This window comes from Taurulus bubalis (genome assembly GCF_910589615.1).
Source record: "Taurulus bubalis genome assembly, chromosome: 16".
Taxonomy (NCBI): domain Eukaryota; kingdom Metazoa; phylum Chordata; class Actinopteri; order Perciformes; family Cottidae; genus Taurulus; species Taurulus bubalis.
This window is the reverse complement of record NC_136604.1, coordinates 6,887,473-6,911,647: the sequence shown is the minus strand read 5'-3', so window position 1 is coordinate 6,911,647 and position 24,175 is coordinate 6,887,473. Positions and strand designations below refer to the sequence as shown.

Sequence of the window (24,175 nt, the reverse complement as noted above, 5' to 3'; positions counted from 1 at the left end):
GTTCATCCTTGAGTCCAAGTGGACGTTTGTTCCAAATTCGACCAAAAAACAACTTCCAGGCGTTCGTTCCCGAGCTCACAAGAATGCGCTTACTCTGGTTACAAGTTTGGATATCCTCCCCGGAGCATCGCTCTTGGAAAGTGCTGGTCGATGCTTTTAGATTTTGATCGAGAGGGCTGCTAAAAATTACAAACGGAGAGGTGATTAAAATTTCACGTGTGGCGTGGCATAGCAATGGAAGGCCCTTCTCTCCTCTGCCCGGAAGAGAGCAGAATAACAGGTACTGGCAGCTTTTCCTCCCCTCGCACACACCTCCCTCCCAATCTCTCTCCCCCATATTCGATCTTGCCCTGTCAGATCTCTCTCTCTCTCTCATTATACGGCACCGCCTCACTCTCTCCTCTCCTCTCCTCTCTCCACAGCCCCTTCCCACTCACTCATATGTAGCGTCTCGGTGAGAAAGGGGGAATTTGGGGAAGATGTACATTTTTTTTCGGCTGGTCTTTGACAGTCAAAGCGAGCAGGCAGGCAGCCGAGGCCGCCTCTCTTTCTCGCGATTGCTCGGTTGCCTGCGTGGTCGGGGGAATCCGTAGGGGCAGGAGGGGAGAGAGAAGAGCATCGCGGGAAGAAAACCACATTAACCATTAAACACATCTCAACTTAACGCTAATTAACCCTGACTCGAGGCCAGAGGCTAAGGAGGGAGGGAGAGAGAGGAGGAATGAATAGAGAAAGAGTAAGAGCGGAGGAATGTTTGTGTGAGAGGAAAGGGGGAGTTTGGGAGAGAAAAAGACGGACGAGAGGATGCTGGGAGTGTGGAGTAAGGCTGGACTGACAGATGAGGCAGAGGAATAAAAGATGGAGAGCAGAGGGGGGAGAAAGAAAAAAAAAAGCTAGTGCTCCGGAACGGACGCAGCAGAATTTGACCCAAGAGGCGCTCTCATTTTTCCATGAATACATTTATGAGTTAATGGCCATCTGTGTTTTACATTCTGCACTGGTTTAGCCCGTAGCGGTGTTTCCCGGGGCCGGAGCACAATAGGTGAGCCGGTGCCTTTCCTGACGGCCAGCAGGAACCAGGCGGCCGGGCGGCAGAGCCAAGAGGGAAGAAAACACCAGTGCAACCACGCTCAAAGAGCTGCATTCAAGAGACTCTGGGCCAATTAGAGATGTGACTGACAGCGCAGGGGTGGGAAGAGAAGCCTGCTTTATTTTTAAGTGGGATACGTCTGGCGAACGGGTACACACACACACACACACACACACACACACACACACACACACACACATATATATAAAAATCTCCACATGTGCTGCCCAGGCAGAGAAAGCATCCAATCACTGTGTGTACCAACGTGCGTGCGGCATGTTGCCGTCCTTGACTTTAATTGATAACTGTAAGCCCAGTGCAGATACCGGTATTCTTCATCGTTACCTTAGCAACAGAGCAGAGAAATTAAAAAAGACCAGAAATAAAGCCTTAAGGGAGTGGACTACCCAAAAGAAGAAGAAGACACCTCCGAGTCTGTAGTAAAGAAGCCACACATTAACGACCAGAGGAGAACTATTACCAACATAATGAAGCATGTAATCGCTGATAAGCATGTAAAGATCCAATATGAATGCACTCCGCTAAATTAATCAAGAGCCAATCACATGCCCCCCTCCCCCTTTTTTTGTGTGGAGACGCATACAACAAAACAGGGGGAGATGGAAAGTTTAAGGCGCTCCAGCGGCAAGACATCACGTGACTGAGAGTCCTCCCCGTCATTTGGTCTGCGAGTGGCTGCACACTCAATAAAAGAGTGTTAACCACAGCAGCGATTAGAGCAACACAACGCCATTGTTTTCGTCAATGCCGCCGCACTGTTATTTCGTATTAAACCGTCCACAAAGACCTCGTAATGTCCCACATATTCCATGGTTGCTGTTTACTTCTCCAGGAACCCTGGACCCAGGACTTCATTTATTCAGCAAGAGCATGCAAGGGCAAAAAAAAAAACAACAACCCCCATAATAATAAGAGCTGCTGCCGCTTATCAGGAACTATTATTACAGCTGTCATTACCAGAAATATTGTTGTTGTTGTTGTTGTTGTTGTTGGGGATGAAACACAGCTGCGTTCAAAACAATGCAGTCCCATTCAGAAACGAGTAAAATTACATCAGGAAAGGAGTTTCAGTCTCTGCATATAGCTTCTTTTCTAGAGGTGCAATGCATCTTTTATGAGGCGATATTTATGGAACTACATATTCGGATGCAATTTGTTTAAAGTCTAGGGGGGTGAGAATGATGAGGTTGAGAATTTAAGTTAAGAAGTAAGTCATTTTACAGACTTTTTCTTGAAGAGGTCTATTCATTTAACAGAGAAATGGGGAGAATTTCAAACTCCATTTTCATTAAAAATGATGAAATCACTGCACAAAAGCATTGTTACAACCTCTACTGATAATACATGTTATTCTAATGTGAATGAATGTCAAACGTTATTGACACCAAATCCTGTTTCTATAATGTTCCTCGTGCTCTTGGTGTCTAACTTTTTAACATGTTTAGGACATTTCTCATTCTCTTTTTTATTATTATTTAGCACCCAATATGTGTAACAAATGGTTTCTACACCAAAATTGCTGCAACAACTTATGAGACACAACAGAGCATGGTAGTGCCACTCTAAACTTTCATTATTTGCATGGGAGCCTAACCAAAAGACTATTACAGATGTATGACTAGAACAGCTTGACACACACTGTTGAACATGGAATAAATGATTTATTTAAATGTTATATATATATATATATATATATATATATATATAAAATGTACTTATTAGCAGACAAGGACTCGTGTTTAGTGACAACCAGTAGTTACAACAATTACAACTTCTCCTATGAAGACATTACTGTTATTTTGTCATTTGTTCTCCTTTCATATAGCAGAATCCAGTTATGTGTGGAAGGAAGCTTAACTATGCTAAAATATCATGCCCTTGCACCGTCTGACTCACGCATTCTGCTCTGACGTGTCAGTATGCAAATCCGTCGCACAGAAATTCGTACATTTCCCCTTTTTTTTTTAAAATACGTCTTTCAAGAACACCAGGGACACCGCAGAGGTTGTGTTCACTGTGATCCCCTCAGCCGTCTATTGTAACGCTGGTATATACTGCCCTCCAGTGTTGTAACTAGACACTGCAACCGCTCCTTTGAGTGGGACTGCACAGAGAGGGGGGGAGGAGGAGGAGGAGGAGGAGGAGGAGGAGGAGGAGGAGGAGGAGGAGGAGGAGGAGGAGGGCCACTGCCATTAGTGTCATGTTGACTGAGTGAATGGCTGTTTGAGACACAGAGCCCAGGGTCGTCTGCCCCTATCTGCACTGCTCAGCTAATTAGATGCGTGCGTGCGTGTGTGTGTGTGTGTGTGTGTGTGTGTGTGTGCGTGTGTGTCCAGAGAGCTGTTGACGGCTGACGGAGAATAACACGCTGTGCCGGATGACTTATTAAGTCTGCGTTAAAAAAAAAGAACATAGGCACGTGAAGGAAAGTGGGCCCGGACCCTCAACCCACCTCCACACTGCCCCTCGACCTTGGGATTCGACAGGGGCCCGTGAAGCGCTGCAGGGTGCGCTATATTCACCTCGGGTCTCGTGTCGATCGCGCCCGAGACGATTTGTTACGGATGTTATGGTCGTCCACGGAGTCTAAACGGCTGCTTTGCGCCTGGTGTTGGAATCTATACGGCTGAACCTCGGCTCCATTAAAAAACAAGGGGGGCGCGGAATACAGCTTTGATCTGATATTTAAAAATGAACACTGCTGCTGTGAACTGAAATGATCTATACGCAGTGGGCTTTTCAACAGGTCTGGATTTATTACGCCACATGCATAATCACTCAGAGCCAATTGATGCATCGTGGGCACTGACATTAGAGTACCTTCTCTTCGTCAACAGTCCAGGCGAGACGATGAAGTTTCCCACCAGTCAGCCGATAAAACGTGTTTCTCTCCCTCGGGTGTACAGCCCATGACATCACTGAGGCCGTAAACACTTTAGTGTGACTTTAACCGTTAACAGTGAAGCTAATGAGTCGTCCTCATCCAGCTCTTAATCAAGCTCAATGTATGAAACACACACTACGTGGGCCTTGGTTGTGTTGCGTGATAGAATAGATCGCAGTTCAATGTAATTATAGCCTCTTCTGTAGTTGATCTTTCAAACCCACCCACGAAGAGAAAAACTCATTGTTGTTAACTGCATTCCAGAGACACAACAGTGAGAGCACAGCCCGTTAATTCATTTCAGCTAATGCAGTCGTTCCCCTCCAGGTTTCTAATCCGATTCGGCTCTAAACGGCTGAGATGTTTCAATATGAAATGACATGACGATGATACCTGCAGAGAAACAACAACACACTAAGCCCAGATGGTATGTTAGAGATACGGACACAGGTTCGCCTCACAGTGACGGCGCAATACAGAGCATCTCCAAGTGTGTATGCGTGTGTGTGTGTGTGTGTGTGTGTTTGCACTAATTGAACCGCGGCCTGTCTGTCTGTCTGTCGGGTGGAGGACTATGTCTGACTCAAAGTTCCTCCACTTGCTTTGATTGACAGCTGATTATCGCAGATTTCACACAGAGAAAAAAGGATGTAAGAGAGGGAGTGTGTGTGTGTGTGTGTGTGTGTGTGTGTGTACAATCAATCCCATCTCCTCCACCATCCCAACCGCGCGCTCTATTTCTGGAGAGGAAGTGAGGATTTTATTCTGCATTGCTGATGACGGATCCTTTGATCTGGAATCAGAAACACAGCGGGAGAATTGAAACAACAGCGTGGCTTTTCCTTGATCCCTGTTCAGTTATTTGTCTTGAAAGAGGTGCATGTGGGTGGGGTGGGTGATTTGACACCAGAAGTTAGCATCACGTTTGTTTCCTCTGCAAAAAGTTAATGGGATTTGTTTTTACATTGGGTTTGGATTACTGCATTAAAAAAAATGTTTTTTTATGTTTTTGTTCAGCGAGATTTGTGCACAATTTGTTTAAAAGTACAAAAGTATTCTATTTGGGATCTAACAAGTATTACTCAATCAAGTACTTATTCGGCAGAACAACCCGCCTTTGGAATACAATATTATAAAATTGGATCATACCTGCTGATTTTTTATGTGTGAGAATCACTTTAATGTTTCAGCTGATAAGGTAAATTACCTTATTGGCTTCTGCTTCGCTCACTCTGTAATAACGCATCATAATGTATTTATTGATTATGTTTTGTATTAATAATCTAATTGTGGGGAAAAGGAACTGGTAACTACGATAGAATGGGGTCACTTCTATAAGCAGGCAAGGAAATCAGAATAAGTTGAAAGATGTATAATAAAAAACGTGTTTACACATCAGGGCCTCTTCCCCAAAGTTAAGTGCAAATTTTTACTGACAATTATTTAGTAGAGCGGCCAATTAGTAGAGAGATGATTAAATCTTGTGATGAGCGTGGACTGCACTGGCGTGGCGCCGGTTCCCACGCCCCTCTGGATTAAACCGACGCCCTTTTCACCCGCATACGCCGCTTTCCGGCCGATTCTCACCCGCGACAGCTCCGACTCCGAGACGGAGCGGTGTGGCGGCGGGCGGCGCTGGTACATGGGCGGGCTGTCGTCCCGGTAGCTCGGGCTGTCGTCGTCCAGCAGCACAGCGCCCCCGTCCACCGACTCCTCCTCTTCCTCTAGCTGTGAAGTCATGTCCTCCGGGCACATCTGGTGGTCGATGCCATTCTGGCTCATGTTTCAGTGAACAGCTGTGTGGGGCAGGGAGGGCAAAAGAAAGAGGACAGAAAGAGGACAGAAAGAGGAAGTACATTTATCAGATAGTCATACTCACTACCTTTTATGTATCAAGAAGTATTAAAACTGCTCAACTCAAATGCAGTTTATTTTTGAGAACTTTAGGCTTCCAAAGTAGCACTATGAGGTCCTTCTTAATATTCCTTAATTAAGGGGATTTATAAGTTAATGCTGTGAGGTCGACTGATGTGCACCAGGTCCTCACATTGACTGCTGTGCTGCTAAAAGTCCACTAGATGTCAGCAGATAATGGCGGATGAGCAGCTATTGAGTCTCAATACAATAATAATACCAGTGTGTTCCACCGTCTACAACAGGGATGTCACACTCATTTCCCCCCGGGCCTCATCAGCATCAGGGTCGCCCTCAAAGGGCCGGTTGTAACTGTAACACTATAAATGTAACTACTACCAAACATATTGTTAAATAACCGTCTTTGTATTTGATTATTGTTTATTCAAGTGTAGACATGTTGTACATGCATTTATATAAATGTAAAAATATATTTAAGCAAATTTTTCCGTTAATATGACATAAATCCATTTAATTTAGAGTTAAGAAACCCACATTACTCTATCAAAGATCTAACTTAAAACAGAAGAAAATAACAAAGACGAAGATCAAACACACCTTATTATATTAACTTTGTTCAAAGCTTTTTGTCAAGAAGGACATAACTGTGGTCCAACAAATAATTGTGAGCAAATAAGAACATGCTTGTGGTCGAGGCCAGTGGTTCTCAAATGATCTGGCTGCTGACCCACCATCCTCCCTGAATGACAAGCTGAGATTTGATTTAATAAAAAAATGGTGCAGTTTGAACCCGAGATATCACAGTATGTAAAAAAAAAAAAAAAAAAAAAAACATAGCTAGAAATATTCCCTTTTACACTCAATTAAAAACCAAAAAGACACAAAGTAACACACATAATAATTGTATAACTTCAGCCTTTTTTTAAACAGACTCAGTGCTTTCATGCACAAACATTAAAAAAAGTCAGGAATGAAGCAAACTATCACAAATAGTCCGGTGTGTAAACTCATGCAATTAAAGCATGTTGTGACGCAGCATTGAGAAGTGAGAATAAACGGCACTCTGCTGCATTCAAAATTTCCTTCAAAATAAAAGCACAAGATTTTTTTTTTGCCCATGCAAAGGTCCCACTGAAAACGGGTCCGCGAAAGTGAATTCGGCCTAAGTTTGACACCTGTAGTCTACAAGACCTCTCTGTGTTTGACACCAGTGATAATAATAATAATAATAATAATAATAATAATAATAATAATAATAATAATAATAATAGACAACTCATTTAAAGTGAGACTTAAAATGAAAAAAATTGGAATCCTGAAGGAAGACATTAACTTTCTTCCAATTACAAATGAAAGTCAGGAAAATTCATGAGCAATTATCAACCATTCACGTCACAAAAGGCCAGAGCTTTTGCAGCCAACGCAACTCTTAAATTATAACTGAGCGACACAACAAAAGCTGTTTCCATCTTCAGCCATCTTTTTTAGAGAAAGAGACTGCTGTTGTGTTTTGTTAGAAATTGGAGAGAGAAAATTGCAGCGAAAAAATAAATAAAAAAATGCAACAACTGGGCCTTAATGAGAGATCAACAGCTTTACGGCTCTAAATCCTTGCAAAGCGCTTACTTGTTGCACCAAATTGGTAGTTAAGTTAGAGTCTCAGGCGGACAACTTAAAAATGAAGATTTAAATCCACTGAATCAATTGCTGCCTGAGTGGGAGTAGCTGCATTTGAGTGGAGACTCTCTTCTATAAACGGAAGCCCTCAGGAGATGAAGGACAATGGGCACATCAGCAGATGGCTTTCATTCCTTCTCATAAACTTGCATCGCACCACTTTGCGATTATTTTTTGTTTGCTTTCTTGGTGCGGAGCGTCAGACTCGGTCACTAATTTTAGTCTCATCAGCCACTGATGCGAGCTCAGAAGCGACGGCGAGCAGTGTGGGTTGCGAGGTGTCACGGAAATAGGCCGTTTGTCATCGTGCAATCTGCACCCACTCGTTCTAAAAAAACAGCTCTTTTTTATTTTTAAATGTGGAAACGGGAGCCGAAGACTCTTTCCGTCACACCTGAAGGCTGCTGCTGCTGCTGCTGCTGGGGATTAAGGGTTGTTTTTCAAAAGGGGCGCACACTCTGAACGGTCTCAAGAGAGCAGGAATAAACTTGAAAAGCACAATAGAGGATCTGCAGAGAAAAGCATCGACTTGTTCAAACTGCTGAGAATAAATCAACGTTTCGATGTCCCGGATGGACAAATTTGTGTGTTGGCTTGGATGGAAAAATAAAGACAACGGCCATGTCTCGGCCAAACAGTAATTTCGGCCTGTTTGCTGGCGAGCCCAGGAAGCCCAGGAAAACATCCAATTAGGCCGACTTCTGACAACTCAGAAGGATTGGAAGACGATGACGATGACGACAACATCGGTGCTGTCTTTCCACATCACAGGAGCAGGAGGGTGTCAACTCATTTTAACACCTTAGGTACATTTTACATAATCCTCCTGTACTGAAGGTTTGAATGCAGCACTTTTACTTGCAATGGAGTGTTTTACTGGTACTGTCACTCAAGTAAAAAGAGCTGAATACCCCTTCCACCGCCATACAAAATGTTCTTACTTGTGTACTTTTGTCAGTGAGTAGAAAGGATATCCGGGATTGATGAAAGTAGAATAACAGTGACCAACAGGTGTAATTGTGGATCACAGATCACCATCTGAAGTCACACAGCACAGCTGCTGATCCCTGATGAGAAACAGGAGATCTTGAGTCCCCGTCGCAAACCACAGAGCGAATATATACATGATTTAAACAAAGCCGACTTGAGATGCGCGGCACGAAGCGCTGCTCCCTCTCACTGCCTCTTTATTCCACCCTCATCTCTACAGAGCTCACTCTTGCCCCTCTCCCTCCTCCTTCGCCTCGACTCGATGCATGAATGGTGTGCAACAACTCTGCAGAAGAAATTAAAGACACATCCTCCGCCGGGGGCATCTAAACAATGGCACCAGCGCACTAAAGGAATAGATGGATGGATGGAAGACTAGATGATGACGGGGTTATGGGAAAGTGGTGGCGCACAAAAGGAAGGAAGGACAGTTGGGAGGGGTGGTTGGGCTAAGAGATACATCTTTTTTTTAAAACACCAACAGCTGCTATAAATAGCACCATTACATTCTTCCCGCTCTCCTCTCTGACAAGCGCCGAGCGAGCATCGCGAGGGGAGAGGTACGGGCGATGGAGGATGTCTGTCTCCTTTTTTTCCCCGTTCAATGTGATTCAGTAAAAACAGGGAGGAAACAAGAGAGGAGGAGGAGGGGGGGGAATAAATGGAGGTGTTGGAGAATATTGACATCCCTGCACAGCCAAATGCATTATGGGATTACTGAGAAGAAGATTAATACAGAATTGAATTAATCGTACATAATACTGTCTCTCCTAATTACTGGACATGGTTTGCGAACCAAGAAGCCGTTACCAACCAGTCGTATTTGAGAAATACCGGCAGACGGGAACATTGTGTCCCTACGTTATCAGGATATACTGCTGGACCAGATGAGCGCTGCTCAGCCAGCTAGCGGGACTTTCTATGCTACGCCAGCTCCCACCCAATGAATACTGAATGTAAAAGGTGCTTTTTTTTTACCTTCATTTAGCTTTGCTGAGATGTTCAATGCTCCGTTTTTTTTTCTCTGTAAAGTCCTGTTCGAAATCACAAAATGCCTCAAAATTGTACTCAAGGCCGTACTGGATAGGGATGTCCAGAAACCAGAGATGTAGTTGTCAAAATACAAGTGAAATTCTTGATAATAATAAAAAAAACTTCAACCAACGACTCAAACTATTTAAACTGAAATCTGTGCACGGTTTTCCTTCCAACATACTTAGCTTTTTCAAACTGTTCTTTGCACATTTATTATTGAAGCAGAACAGAAGCTCTATGGAAACGGCAAAATTCAAAGAAACTTCCTCAAATTGCCGAAGACCTCTACTTCTGCTAATCAGTTTCCTGCCGGATTACAGCCCCATGTAGCCTATAGCGCCAACTTCTGACCAAACTACGCTATAGCAGAGTTTCTATGCTCCAAACCAGTTGCTGGATAATCCGCCTTTTACGTCTTTCGACATTCCCAAAGTTTGCTTGAAATTCGACAATTGAATGGAAACATGGGCTAATGTTGCATTATTGGGAGACATTCATCATCGTCCCTAGGATGACGGTAAATCCTGAGCCCCGATACATGGTAAAAATGAGAACCTTCATATTTTCAGAACTTTTTGGTACTGAAGTCTCGGTTCATGTGACATGTTGTAAATGGACCTGTACTTGCACTTTATTCTTCGTCTTTAGTTTAAGCATGCACCCATCCATACAATGATGGCAGTGGCTAAGGTGCTTTGCCCAAGGACACATCGAGATGGACTAGCAGAGCCGGGGGTCGAATCGCCGATCCTCTTGAAGGACGTCCCTGTTCACCACTGAGCCACAGTCCTAGAGTAAATGTACTTAGTTACTTTCCATCAGTGACCACAGAACACCAAACAAAACAAAACTAATCCCTTATAATTAATGAAACATAGAGTCAATATTAAGACGTCATATGTTCACATTTAGGTCATTACTGGTTTAATGGCATTACACTGATGATTACTGACATTTTTAGGATCTGTTCACTATATTAGTTTTATAACATGGCTGAAGCCTAACATTTACGTTTGCTCTGTTATCTGTAAGCTTTCAAAAATCAAATATTAATTAAATAGTATAAAAATTGCAGAAACCCAGCTGAGAGAAAAATGCGGTGTTTCAAACCGGAACAATGGGAGAAGCCACGTGCTGTGTGTTTTCTTCTCTGCGTTGCCTCCTGAGCTTCACGCTGCGAGCTGGTTCAAAGTGAAACCACTAGCGGGTCCATAATCAAAAGTGAAGTTTGCTCTGTGTGGGCGCTCAGGCTCATAGTTATCTCTTTCTCTCTGGCTGACTCTCAAAGTGGAGCAGAATGAATTGTTTGTGAATAGAATCAACAGTGTGACCCAGAAACCGCAGCCAGGGCGAGCCGGGGGAAAGCAGCCAGGGTGAGCCGGGGGAAAGCAGCCAGGGCGAGCCGGGGGAAGGCAGCCAGGGCGAGCCGGGGTAAAGCAGCCAGGGTGAGCCGGGGGAAGGCAGCCAGGGCGAGCTGGGGTAAAGCAGCCAGGGCGAGCCGGGCCAGCTGAGTGGGCAGATCGCACCAACTCTCAGCCTTTGATCCTTTGGCCTCACTCCCGGCAACGCTTCACAGAAAGGTGACCCTTGTGGCGATCCAGACATGAACGGGCCATGTGGGCGCACAAGTCCCCAGAACCCGGAAAATGTTTTAGCTAAACGCTCTTTTCGAATTTGTAGAGTTGGCCCCGGCACCAAAACTGGCAGGGTCTCAGCAAAACAAATGATATTTCAGTCACCCGCGCCGCGCAGCTGCTTCTCTTTTTTTATGTGTCAACAGTGGCTCGGAGCTGAATCTGAAGTCAGTCCCGACACTAAAAATAACTCAGTGGTTCGGGGAATGAATGTGTGGGTTGGCACTTTTTGTTGTTGTTGTTGTTGTGTTTTCTTCACAGAGCTGGTCAGCTTCCTCCATCTGTCATCTCCAATCAGCTCACACACGCTCATACATGCATGCATCCGCAATGATTTACATGCACTCGTATAGTGCATGCAGACGCAGACAAAGATGTTGCCAAAATGGCCTCCCTTACCTGCATGCGTGGCCCATCCTCACACACACACACACACACACACACACACACACACACACACACGCACACACACACACACACACACACACACACACACACAGTCTGCTCTGAGAATGTGAGCATGCATAGCAGATCCACAGAGTGTGTGTCCTCGCTCCCTCCAAAATTAGACCCAAATGTGTGAGGAGAGTGCGTCTGCTCAGCTGTCTACCCTGAGGACCTTGCAGAGAGAGTCTCCATCAGTCGGGGACAGAAGACGCAGTCAGATCCTTGTTGCACGCTTCCCAGATTGCTAATTTGAATATATTTGAAGGCCGGAGAGAGACTGAGAGAGCTGCAGTCCAGGGGCGTTTCAGGCCGTAGTTTTTGACGATTAAAATTCAGGAGACATTCTTTTTTCAAAGGTCTCTCTTAAGATCGTAGGGTGTCTTCATAAGCCCACTGCAGGAAGCGGTTCATTTGCTGAGATTGGATTGGACGACAGGTTCACATGAGACGCAAGCAGAGCATGCTACATAAAGGCAACACAAATAGTGACGTCTACAGAGTGATTTGAAGTAAACTGTTGGAGGAAGGATTTGTGCGCGCAATAGAGAGTCAAAAGTAGATATTATTAATATTTCAGTCTGCGTTTTCCTGCAAGGAAGTGACAGCTCTCGATACAAAAACAATTATTTGCTTCTTTGTAGAGCCCTTTGGCAAATGTTTTTAAAACAATTTTATTTGGTCGATTTAATTTGTGCATTAAGAAACAGAAATCTGATCATAAAGTATAGATTTCACTGTAAATCGGACAAACAGAATATGGTTTGTGCTCTTAGTTTTAGTCTCACAGAAAGAGACTCTTTGGAGACCAGACAAGACATTTGCTTTTAAATGAGACAATTCCTTATTTAAAAATGAAATATTGCTCATTTTGTAGGCAAAGTTTAATTAAGTCTGCTTGTGTTTAGAAAACATTTAACATTTGGGAAATGTGTCTTCTGTTGCTATATTCATTCCTTAAGTAAAAAAAAACAAAAACAAATGACAAGATACCAAGACCTTCACATCATTATAAAATTTCTGTGTAACAAATGCCAATTAGAGCTGCATGATTTGGTGGTGCAGATACGGGTCTTGTTTAGTATGAAAGCAGTCATCTTTACTCACACCTGGAGCAGCCATGTACACCCTTCTTGTAGCCGCTAATGAGCGGCTTCATTAGAGCAATAAAGGGTTAAGAGCTTGCTGCTCGATGGCACCTGCAGACACCAGCTAGTTAACGTTACGTTGAGCTCAGAAAGAAACATTTAACTCCAACGTGTTGCAGCAAACCTGCAGTTTTCCTTGGAGCTGGTTAGGAGAGTCAAACAGAACGGGTGTCGCTGCTGTCGGAGGAGCGAGAGCGCGTGATGATATAAGGTGTTCCACTTTGAGCCTCGCAGGGTTGAAGATGTCTCTGCTTCAAACACTGAAATAATTAGGGCATCCGCTACCCTGACGGATCCTCGGGTCATTAATAGAACCGCCGCCGTTTAGGGCTTTTAACATTCATGAGCCGGCGGTGATCTCAGGTACATCGTTCACTGTGAATCACTCTGATGTCGCCGGATTTACAAACGCAGAGATTTGAAGGAAGTGCTTCATTAGTCGGCTCAAAGTTCAAATGAAATGACAATCGTTGGGCTGAAGCTCATTTTCTGTCCAGATAATGCAACAAATCTATATCTGTTACAGAGTTTGTCACACCACAAACAAAATCCATATTATTAACCACACAGCTAAATTTGAATGGTCGGCAATCGTGAAAGAAATAACACATTTTCTCTGCTCTGGAACAGCAGCCAATCGTGGGTGAGGGCTGATGACATATGTCCAGTCACAGCAGACGTACACGTGGACATCGAACTGCACTTCTTTTGAGTGTTAAGACGCACACTCTGTGGGCAAGGCATGCACACTAGAAACCTTCTGGTTTAGCCCTACGCTAACTTGAACAGGGACACAATAATAAAAAAATGCTAAAGCTCTTCTAGACTTCCGAAAGTCCGAATTGATCAGATGGTGACGGAGAACTGATGCTACGCTCTAGTTTTTATGTAGCCTGAGGGGAGGGGGTCTATACCGAGGATGGCTCCAGTGTGTCATCATGCGATGATTTAAGTCCCGCACAAATACACATTTAAAAAGGGTCTAACTCTCAGTCTTTTCACACGTTTTCCTCAATTATTTTCTAGCATCTATAATGGGTTTAGAGAAGAAATCTCAGATTCAACCTCAACTGTTAGCTCCATCTTGGTTGAGCCTATAGGTCTGTGCAACAAGCGTTAAACTCACTGTTGCATAAGCGTAGTCTGGTCATACACATGTAATGACCCAGTACTAACAGCGCGTGACAGCTGGGGGAAATTCTTGACATGGTCCTTTTAAAGCCTACCGGCTTAAGCGGACTTCGTTAATGAAGACAAAAGCCTGCGCCAGAATCTCACCATAACTGACCGAGAACAGAGATTTGAGGAAAACCTGCACGGCACGATAAACCGTTCACTTACCAAAACTGGTGAAAAAGAAGAAGTTGCAGTGAGGGATGGATTGTGAGAAAGATAACAATGAGTCAGTGAGACGGAGCCAGGAAGACAACGGGGCCAAATGACCTACTTTGCGGCACAAACACATGCGAGCTAAATATAAAAACGTCCGCTCGCAGCAAAGCTCGCATCCCAGGCATAAAGCTTTTACCGTGCTCTGCTTCCAAAAGGCAGACGGTGAAGCGGCATGACGAGTAAAATAGATTGTCTTAATTTAGAGCCGTGTAGCGTCTTTACATATTTGATAGGAGACACACACTTCCTCTATTAGGGGACCAGGAGCCGTTGGAAAGTTTGGTTTGTTTCTCAGGGACTGTGTGTTATACGTCTCTTCAGCCTGTGTGCATTGCCGGCCTCAAACTAAATGTTTTTTTACAGCATAAATAAACGTGATCAGACCAGAGTACCTCAATGTCAGCACCACATGGCAAAAAATAACTGCAGTATCAGCATTAAGGAAAGTTGAAAAGGTAAAATACAGCAAATGCATTTCAGGTCAAACATTAATAGAGTTAGATCAAAAACGGCATGTCTTCAAATATAGTAAAAAATATAAAATAATATAGTGCATCATCACGTCCATACTGGGTATTAAGTCTGTGCAAATATTTGGATTCAGCCCTCCTTCACCGGCTCCTTCCCCTGCTAGATCCAGCTGTCCAGCCGCCTCGTTCCCCGCCTCACTTGTGTGACCTTTTGCCCTTTATCCCGCTCTAGCTGCCTGTTTGCTGCTGAATACTGTTGTTGTTTTATAACAGTAAACTCTGCTTTAGCCCTCCGACTCATGCATTTGAAGACATGTTTTCCTTTTCGAAGTCAACAGAAGAACCAAACCTTGATGTTTGCTGCAGATTCAATCGGCCCTGCGCTCACTGTAGCCCGTCACATAGTTTTTCTTAAGTACTGATCAAATTTGTAGGGCTGTAATAATAATAATAATAATAATAATAATAATAATAATAATAATAATAATGATAATAAGCTCTGCCGCCTCCGCCCCTCCGAACACGTGCAGTAGAACAATTCCGAACAAGAGTTTTTTTTGTCTGCACTTTAAAGTAATTCCAGACTGCCATCCAGCTGTCAGTGGTGGCCCACATTTCCCTTTATCGAGCCAAGGAGTATTTGAAGCACGACAGTTTTTACTGCGCGTACCACCTTAGCATCTACTCTGCAGCCGCCCTATACGCCACGCCACACAGCGAGCCTCGGGCTTCAAGACCTTCAATAAGCGAACGGGAACAGAGCCCAGAGAACCTCGTGGTGTTCAGGGAAGTTTCTGCACCCGACACAGCGGGGTGCCAAATGTCACAGTGCCATATCACAACAAAAAAGAAGCACGGAGGTCGTTGTTTGTGAAGGGAGAAAAGAGGCGCACGATAGGCTCTGGAAGTGCTTTGCTACGGCGAGAGATTGATGAAACGATCACCCCTGCAGAGTTTAAGTGGCCTTGTGCATGTTTGTCACGAAGGCCGATAAAGATACCGTGTAGGGAAGATTTAGTTCTGTCCTGTTTGGTGACATACACACACACACACACAAAAAAAATAAAAAAATAAATAAAAGTCCTAAACAGAGGTCGGACGCTGCAGAGCTTTTGCACGAAACAAACGCAACACAACCACACTCCTCTCATCCTTTTTCGCCTTCGCTCATCTGCATATTCATCGGATCTAAATGTGGAACATCTGCACCCTTTTCCCTCTTTGATCGCTGCGATTCTGGCTCAGTGTGTGCCAAGTGCAAAAAAAAAAAGAAAGAAAAGAAAAAAGGCAAATGGCTTAGGATTCGAGTTGATTGAGCCGTAGCACCCCGAGGCTACAGGTGACGCTAACGCAGCGAGTGAGAGGTGCCGGCGTGACAGATGTGAAGAAATTACTACAATTTGAAACACCGCTGCTTTTAAATTGAATGAATCTTCTCCACTTGGCCGTAGTAGCTGGGCTGGGCTGTGGTTATGTAAGCTAACTTGTTTTTTATATCCTAAAAATGTAGTTCTGCTCAGTGCCAATTACATCAAACCTGCACTTGGCCCTTCTGTGGTTTATGGTACAGTATCAGCACTATTATTGGTGTCCTTAAGAAAAGTTTTGGAATAGAAAGACAGTTAATAAACACTGTTTTTGATTAATCTAATGATTACCTTCTTGATTTAAGCAACTCGTCCTTTGGTCTCTTTTTAATTCCCGAGAGCTCAAAGTGCCGTCTTCAAAATGTCTGCATTGGAAACTCGTTGGAAACTGTTCAGAAAAAGCCAGGCAGTAAAAATACTTGGATGGATGGCCAATTGGATGAGTCATCTGTCAATCAAATGCTTGCGAAAGCCAGCCAGGTGAAGAGCAAAAGACTTCTGAGACATTTCCACCAATCATGGTTCAACTGTGTGAAAATAAACTAGAGTTTGAAGTCTGACAAAGTCTGTTGATGAGTCTAATATGTGAGTGCTGACATTGCTACAGGACAACGTTGTGCCCACTGCCACTTTTTTTATCCCCCCTCTTCTTATTTTATCCTCTATTTTTCTTTTCTGCTTCGTTCTCATTCTAAATTCCAGGCGGCAGCACTTTAGTACGGGGCATCAAAGATGGCTGTGGGTCCACCCGAGGGATGATTACACAACACCACTCTCCTATGACATTTGCTGCATCTTCTGTCATCTTAATGTCGTTCCTGCTGAGTAAGGTGGGGAAGATGCCCCCGCAGCTCCTGATTAGCCCGACTGAGATGTAATCCTATTCCACCGACTCGAATATAACATGTTTATTCTGCTAATTCTATTCCTGGGCCGGATCCCGGGGCCGGATTTGAGTTTTTCCTGAATGGGTGCTCAGGCATGCAGGGCAGGGCAGGACGTATCAAGGAGGCTTGACGCAGAGAGGCAGGAGAGGAGGAGCGCAATGGACAACCTCTGTCTCAGGGGTAAACACCGGCACGGGGTCCAGTTCTCAGCTCTTTTCTATGTGCGTCTGCATCTACATGCATTTTAAAAACACATGCTTCATTCAAATGTTCATTCGAAACCAAGCTCTTCATTATGACCCCCAGGACATGTAGCCTTCTGTATCCAGTCTAATCCGACATTTAAAAAATGACATAAGCAGACTGAAAATAACACCGCACGCTGGTGAGCGGGTGGTGAAGACGCGCACGCCATACGACCACAAAAGTGCTGGTCAGATTCCAGCATGCCGGCGCGGTTGAATCGATGAGCTCGGCACTTCTTTGACACGATGCGATTGTTTTTGCTCTGAACGCAGCTTTATGATGCCAGGAGGTAAATACGTTGCAAAAGGAGAAAAAAAAATGCCAGAGCTTGTAGACTTGGTGTGAGAACTTGGTTTTCCAACCGAGTTGGAAGACGAGACAAAACCACGGCCACTTATGTATGACGACGCTTGGGAAATGGTGATTATGGGGTGTTGAATTTGATGAATTTATTGTTTAACAGACCACAAATAGGACAAGAATTAGCTAGCTAGTGCCACTGCCCCCCCATATTTCATACAAGTGAACGTTTTTGTCCTGCACGTTCTCACATCGTATTCTTTACCAACACAGAATACTCCATCTGATCTGCTTGTCCGATTGCCAAACGGCTTCTCCGACACTTGTCCGACGTCGGAGAACAAATGGGCTGTGACAGACGGACAACTTTTCCAAAACGGACAATCTGACATTCACGCCCCAGAAGTGAGAGAAGAACTGGGGTTGGGACGTCCATCTCCAGCTTTCTTTTTTTCTCCTTGAAACCAAAACTGACGTCTGTCACTTCTCATGTGTACAACTGAGCACAACAGCATTCCTCCCATGAGAGACATGTCTGTCTGAAGATGTGTCCCAAGGGCCGCCGGCTACTCTCAGATCCACCAGAAACACCTTTCACTGAGTATAAACCCGGTCTTTTGTAGTACAACCCGGCCCTCAGTCAATATGGGCAGAGCTAAATATAACATCAGACGTTAAGTCATCAATAGTAGCTGTGATGACGCAATAGCACTTGAGACTATAAATATCTCCGACTGTGCCGAGGACTGGAGCGATCCGAAGCTTTGTTTGAGCCTTTGTCAAGTATGTAGTGCGAGTGCTGAGTCTACTTAGTACAAAGAAGTGTAGCTGCATGTGACACATGCACGTATCCTTAATTTGGCCAAGCCACTAACTGATGATGTCATCCGTCTAACAAGAGATTTACCGTCCGACATGATGCAACAACCCCCAAGACTCTTGCGTCACACCTCTGGCAGGTAGAAGAAACGTGTCAGTCGTGCCTTTTTCTGACCCGCCAGCCCAACCCATTCTTCAAGCATCTCATTTACGGGCTGGAATTCAAAAAGAATATGCTCTTCAAGCACAAAAAAGATGCTTGCACAAATAAGCAAACGGGAAATTACTCCAGCGTTTGAACTAAAGGCCGCCATCGGGACATTTCGCACAATAGAGAAGCTCATTAGACCGTTCTTTAGTGTGTAAATCTGACTATTTGAGTATTGTTGGTACGAAGCTTGGCAGAAACTTGTGGATTTTTTTTTTTGCCGTCTGAAGTGAAAGTGCCCTACGCTCAAATGGCAGCAGGCACTCTCCAAAGTTCTAGTTTCTCAAAGAGCTTATTGTCTTCTCATGAGTTATAAATTGTTAAATACCTGACCTATATTCTCTCTCGTCTGAGAGGTTGGTGGAGCACTGGAACAGGAAACGCTGACACAGCGGAGTCGTTGCCATTCCTCTCAAACGTCACGTCTTAAATGAGAAAGAGCCAGCTGCTTTGACAAATTTAAAATTTTAAAATAAAGGAAACAGGACTTTTCAGTTAACTGTGGCAAATTAAGAAATGGAGATCAGTGTGTGAACCAAATAATAAGTGTCATCTTAGGAGGGAAGGGAAACAACACGTAACAGTAACTTTCATTTACAATTCATCTATTTGATCAATCAACCTATGAAATATATGAACGTAATGAAAATTATAGCTTTTTTTGCCTCCATTAAAAAAATAATAAACCCCCGGTTTCTAATTGAAAAAAAGGAATTGGAAATATTCACATTTGAGAAGCTCAAAAATTTGATTTTACTGGCCTAATAATCCCTCATTATTTTTGCTTCAAATTAACTAATCTGTTTCAGAACAAAATCCTCAATAAAGAAATTAGAAGTCTTCGAATAAGAGTTATATACAACAAAGTATAAATATTCCATTACGAGTCTCTCATTCACTTCAGTAAAACTACAGAACTCTTAGTAGCAACATTTGCTTAAACCTGCAGCGAGGACCTTTGGACTCCGTCTGTCTGTGAGAGTAACTACACAAACACTGACAGCGCGGCCCTTTAGCTTGTACGCCTGTAGGTGAGCTTCCCCGGTTCTGAAAAGTGCCTTCATCTTGCATTATTTCTAATGGCCAGCAGGGAGCCTGTGGTTGTACAAAGAATTCAGATTGTATGGAAGTCAATGATAAAATTACTCTACTTCTCACTTGATTTATTACCTCAGAAAACAATGTAAATGGGAGTTTATGGTCTCAATCGCTAGTTTCAATACAGCAAATGAGCATAAAGCGGGTGTGCTTTAGGGCGTGGCTACCTTTTGATTGACAGGTCTCTACCACGCCGTTATTCAGCTTTCAGAGTTCGCTAACCAAAAGCCTCACGATTAATCACAGTTATTGTGAATTGCAGATGCACCTCGCTAACCAAGGGAGCTAGCTAGAGCTAGCATTAGCCGGTAACTCAGCAGGTCTTGCTTATCCCCAAACTCCACCCTCTCGTCCAAATATGGTCATCATTACTGGTTCCCAAAAATACAAAAACAAGGTGACAACAGCCAAAATGCCAAACCTCAAACTTCAAAACATTTGTCCGTAAACCAATGGGTGATGTCCCCAAAAGTAAACATGCTTGATCCCTCAAACGGTTATTTAAATGAAACCATCTGACAACTTTTGGAAGGGAACCGTTTCTCCGGTGAAGCGGCGAACAGCACCGACATCTGAAACGCGACAAAGGGTTTGCGAAGGGAGTGTCTTCTACACGTTGATGTCTTTCTACGTCCGCACAGGCCGTGGTGGAGATTAAGATAAGCAGCAGAGCGTTGAAATACTCAAGTAAAGTACAGGTACCTGGAAACTGTATTTAAGTACAGTGGTAAAGGGATACTTGTTTCTCTCTCTCTGGCTGAAGGGTCTTGACGCAGGAAGTGTTTCAAAGTATTGCATTTCAGCCACAGAGCAGCGCAGGATGTTCTGGCCGCTCTCTGATCCGACTTTGTGTGTTGTGAAGTTCCCCCCTCTTCCCTAATTCTGGCAGACGTAATAGCTAAAGCGGTTTTAGGGGGACAGGGACACGGACCCTCATAACTCATCTCTCTCAGCGGTGAATCACGATGAAGCGCCCAGAGATGTCCGACGGCTCCTTGAGCTGCTCAGCTCACAAATCACACTGTTCCTGCATTCAACGCTTTGCGTTTGCTTTTTCCAGCAGCAAAAACAAAAGAGACAACAGGCTTTCAATGACTGTGTTCTCCCATGAAAATGGCATCTTTGCGTTGCACTCGATCGGTTATCTTATGGTAGTAGTTGTGAGATTAATCCATTTGTTAAATAGGTGAAATGAAAATGATGAAAGTCTGATCATAATTTCTGGGACCCGATGGTTGTCCATAATATCCAACAACAAAGAGATACGGTTAAAATACTAACTTATCATGTCCATTCATCAATGTTAGCAAAATACAAAGATGAGAAAGGGTGAAAAAAAGGATGAAGCTGGACAAAGAATCAACCATTCAGCTCTGGGAACAAAGTGTGTGCATCTGCAGCACCCGCCTTCCCATTTTCTTTTTCGGCTGTGAAAGAGGAATCTGAAGAGATGCATGAAATCAAACACGCAGGGACAGCCGTGTCGTAGCTGCTGCTGCTGCTGCAGATCAGCTGGCAACACAGTGGATAAGCAACACAGGGCATGTCTTTATTGTTATTCTTAAAGTTAGAGACATCCATGGGGCCTTAAAAGGGCCCTCAGGTAAAGTAATGATCAGCTGATTCAGCTCTTTCCCACAGAACAAACATTGCACTAAAACCTGAGACATGTCAGACTCTGGGGTCTATAGCCGTTCCACGATCGTCTACTTTCTGGGGTCCTTGGCATGTGAAGACGTCACGCAGCAGAACAACAACAACAAACACAACATGACAAGTCTATGTTCAGGAGAGGAACAGGAAAGACGGGTTCAGGTCAATGTGCATGACATTTCCTATGGAGAGAAGAATAACTTGATCTGTAGGAGTGCCACATACCTCATACCAATCATACCTGCATGGACTAACCCACGCTGGACAGGATGGGGAAAACATTGGCATGGAGAGAGGGAGAGAGAGAGGGGGGGAGAGAGAGAGAGAGAGAGAGAGAGAGAGAGAGCCCCCCTCCTCCAACATATCTCTCATTGGATTCTGGATCCACAAGATGCCCCTGATGAGGTGAGGGGATTGGCCGAGCATCCCGTGCCAATGTCGGCCACTTTTCTCACCTCACCGTCCGGAGCGAGCACCTACAGCCAACCGCCTTTTATTGACAATCACGGGGAGGAGCGGGTGACTTCCCTGGTCCACATGATACACACACACGCACACACACACACGCACCACACACCACTTGCTGCCAGATGAGCAGTCTCAACCACACGCGCGCACGGCGCAGAGAAGGTATATGGAGATAATCAACAAGATACATTCTCAGAGAGAGAGAGAAAGAAAGAGAGAGAGAGGCGCGCATGATTATGCAAGGAAAGTGGACGCTCCTCGGTCCCAGACCTGTTAACCAGTGCACGCACGCACACACACGATGAAAGCACTATGAACCCAGAAAGAGGCTGCGCGCTTGCACGAGCGGACCGTGGCGCCATAATCACGGTCACGGCGAACCCCCCCCCCCTCCGGCGGCACGTGTCGTCTCAGGGGCCCCGGGACCGGCTGCTCAGGATGCGGGGCGAAGCAGAGGCTGCGACCGCATCAATCACCCACTCACATGGCGGTCACAGGGTCCGGGGTTCGAGCCCGTGCACACATGCTCACAAGCAGCAACTGCCACTAATGTGTGGTACCTTTTAACGCAACAGAACATAACATCAACACACAAAAAAGCGGACGTGCCGTCGCGGACGGCGCGAGGTGCTTCGGCTTACCTTCTACAGCCATCGCGCTACTCCTCAGATGTGCGCATCACTCGCGAGAGGGAGCCAGGCGGAGATGCACAAAGTCAACGCTCCCTATCATTGCACCTCGTTCGGCGTGTTATCACTTTGGCTGCGGGCGAGCCGGAGCGCACAGCTGCTGCTGCCGCCGCGCCTCAAAGGATGCTGGGAAGTGTAGGCTCAGCGCTTTCTAAAGGGATCCGTCAGTATTTTCTCTCTCTCTCTCTCTCTCTCTCTCTCTCTCTCTCTCTCTCTCTCTCTCTCTCTCTCTTTCTCTCTCTCTCTCTTTCTCTCTCTCTCTCTTTTATTACTGTTTTCTTATTGTACTTGTTTTATTTTTTATTTTTCATTTTACTATGTGTCTCTTGCTGCTGTATGTTTTGGTGAACCCCTGCACTGTAATGAATTGCTGGTGATTTTAAACAGTATCTTACAGTGTTTCACAATAACTGTAACATACAGTTAAATATTCAGCTGCCGTATGTACATTAACAGTTTAATACCGTCAATGAACTATAGCAGCACACTACTGTAATTTATCAATGTAGTACAGTATTTTCTGTGAAGTGGTTCAATGAGTAATGATCCATCTACATAATATTGTAGGTTAATGTGTCTGTTATTACGATAGAATAGTTTTATTATTCAAACCGCTCATTGCCTACGAGTAACGTTTGAGTGACAAGCCGTGACCGACTGCTCCTGAAGGGGACATTGGAGCCGAGGTAGAGTTACGACTATCACCCAACATTCAACGTCTCCAGTAGTGTTTTGTCTGCATGATTATTGAACTGTTAACATATCAGATAACGTTTATTTTGCTTCTGTTTCGTTCCATCTGGTTGCTAAAATTGACGGTAACGTAAAGTTAATGACCAATTACAGTGTGAACACGTAACGTTAGTAACCTAACTGGTGCTATTATTGAACCATTAACTGGTATAGATTATCAAAAGGGATAACGTGTGTTCAAGACGATGAACAATTGATTCTTGCTGATGTGAGTATTGATCAGTGATCGTTGAATGAATCTTTTAATTGTACACGTAATATAACGTTATTATTTATTTCTACTGTCTTTCTTTTAACTTTTCAGTTGTCTGCCACATGTTGAGAGAAGCTTCTCTCTACCAAACAGTCCTCAGCTCATTTTACTCGCTATGTATTTTAGTGTACATTATAAAATAACTTTATCTCATCAGGAAAATGAGTTTCTTGTCCTTTTGCTTGTTTACAATAATGATTGGGATGATCAATCAGAATGTTGTCAGATTGCACTGGACAAAGTAGACAATACTTAATGCTAATTTCAAAACCTTCTTTCTTCAGTAAAAAATGAGCATACAACAAACAGCAAGTGGATGATCAGCGTCAAGGGACACGTGGGCTGTGAGGACATTCGGCCCACCTTTGGGTCAGGACTTGCTGCTGTTTGTGGTGTTCTACGTGTTGAACCTCCAGTATGAAGACGAGGCCTGCAAAACCCTGGGATTCATTCAAAGGGAGCGGTTACTGGTGTGAATGAAACATGTCATTTACCGAGCTCAGTTGTATTGTATGTGGTGATGGTTAAGATACAACTCCATATTGGCCAAGATCACCTTGACCTGTGCACATGGAATAATGCTAATCAAGCACTCGCTCCCAGGGAACAGGACCAAAATACCCCAAAAGCACCCAGATCTGGATCATATTCTTGGTTAGTTAGACCAACCAAGTTAGAAAAAACCCACCACCTGGTGGAATAGTTAGAATATGATCTATAAGAACACTCTGGAGGCAGCAGCTGATTAGCTCAGCGTATCTGGAAACAGGGGCA

General features: G+C 44.2%; 1 protein-coding gene across 1 annotated transcript in view; it reads right to left on the bottom strand.

Moving 5' to 3' along the window:
- The window catches only part of samd12 (sterile alpha motif domain containing 12), a gene marked incomplete at both ends in the record, with an annotated part of 86,232 nt that extends 64,568 nt beyond the window's left edge, over positions 1-21,664 (bottom strand). Inside the window, 3 exon segments of the mRNA XM_079232119.1 lie at positions 5,583-5,780; positions 5,784-5,791; positions 21,604-21,664. Of these exon segments, the coding sequence (XP_079088245.1) occupies positions 5,583-5,780; positions 5,784-5,791; positions 21,604-21,664 (267 nt within the window).
- Between the last annotated feature and the right edge of the window lie 2,511 nt (positions 21,665-24,175).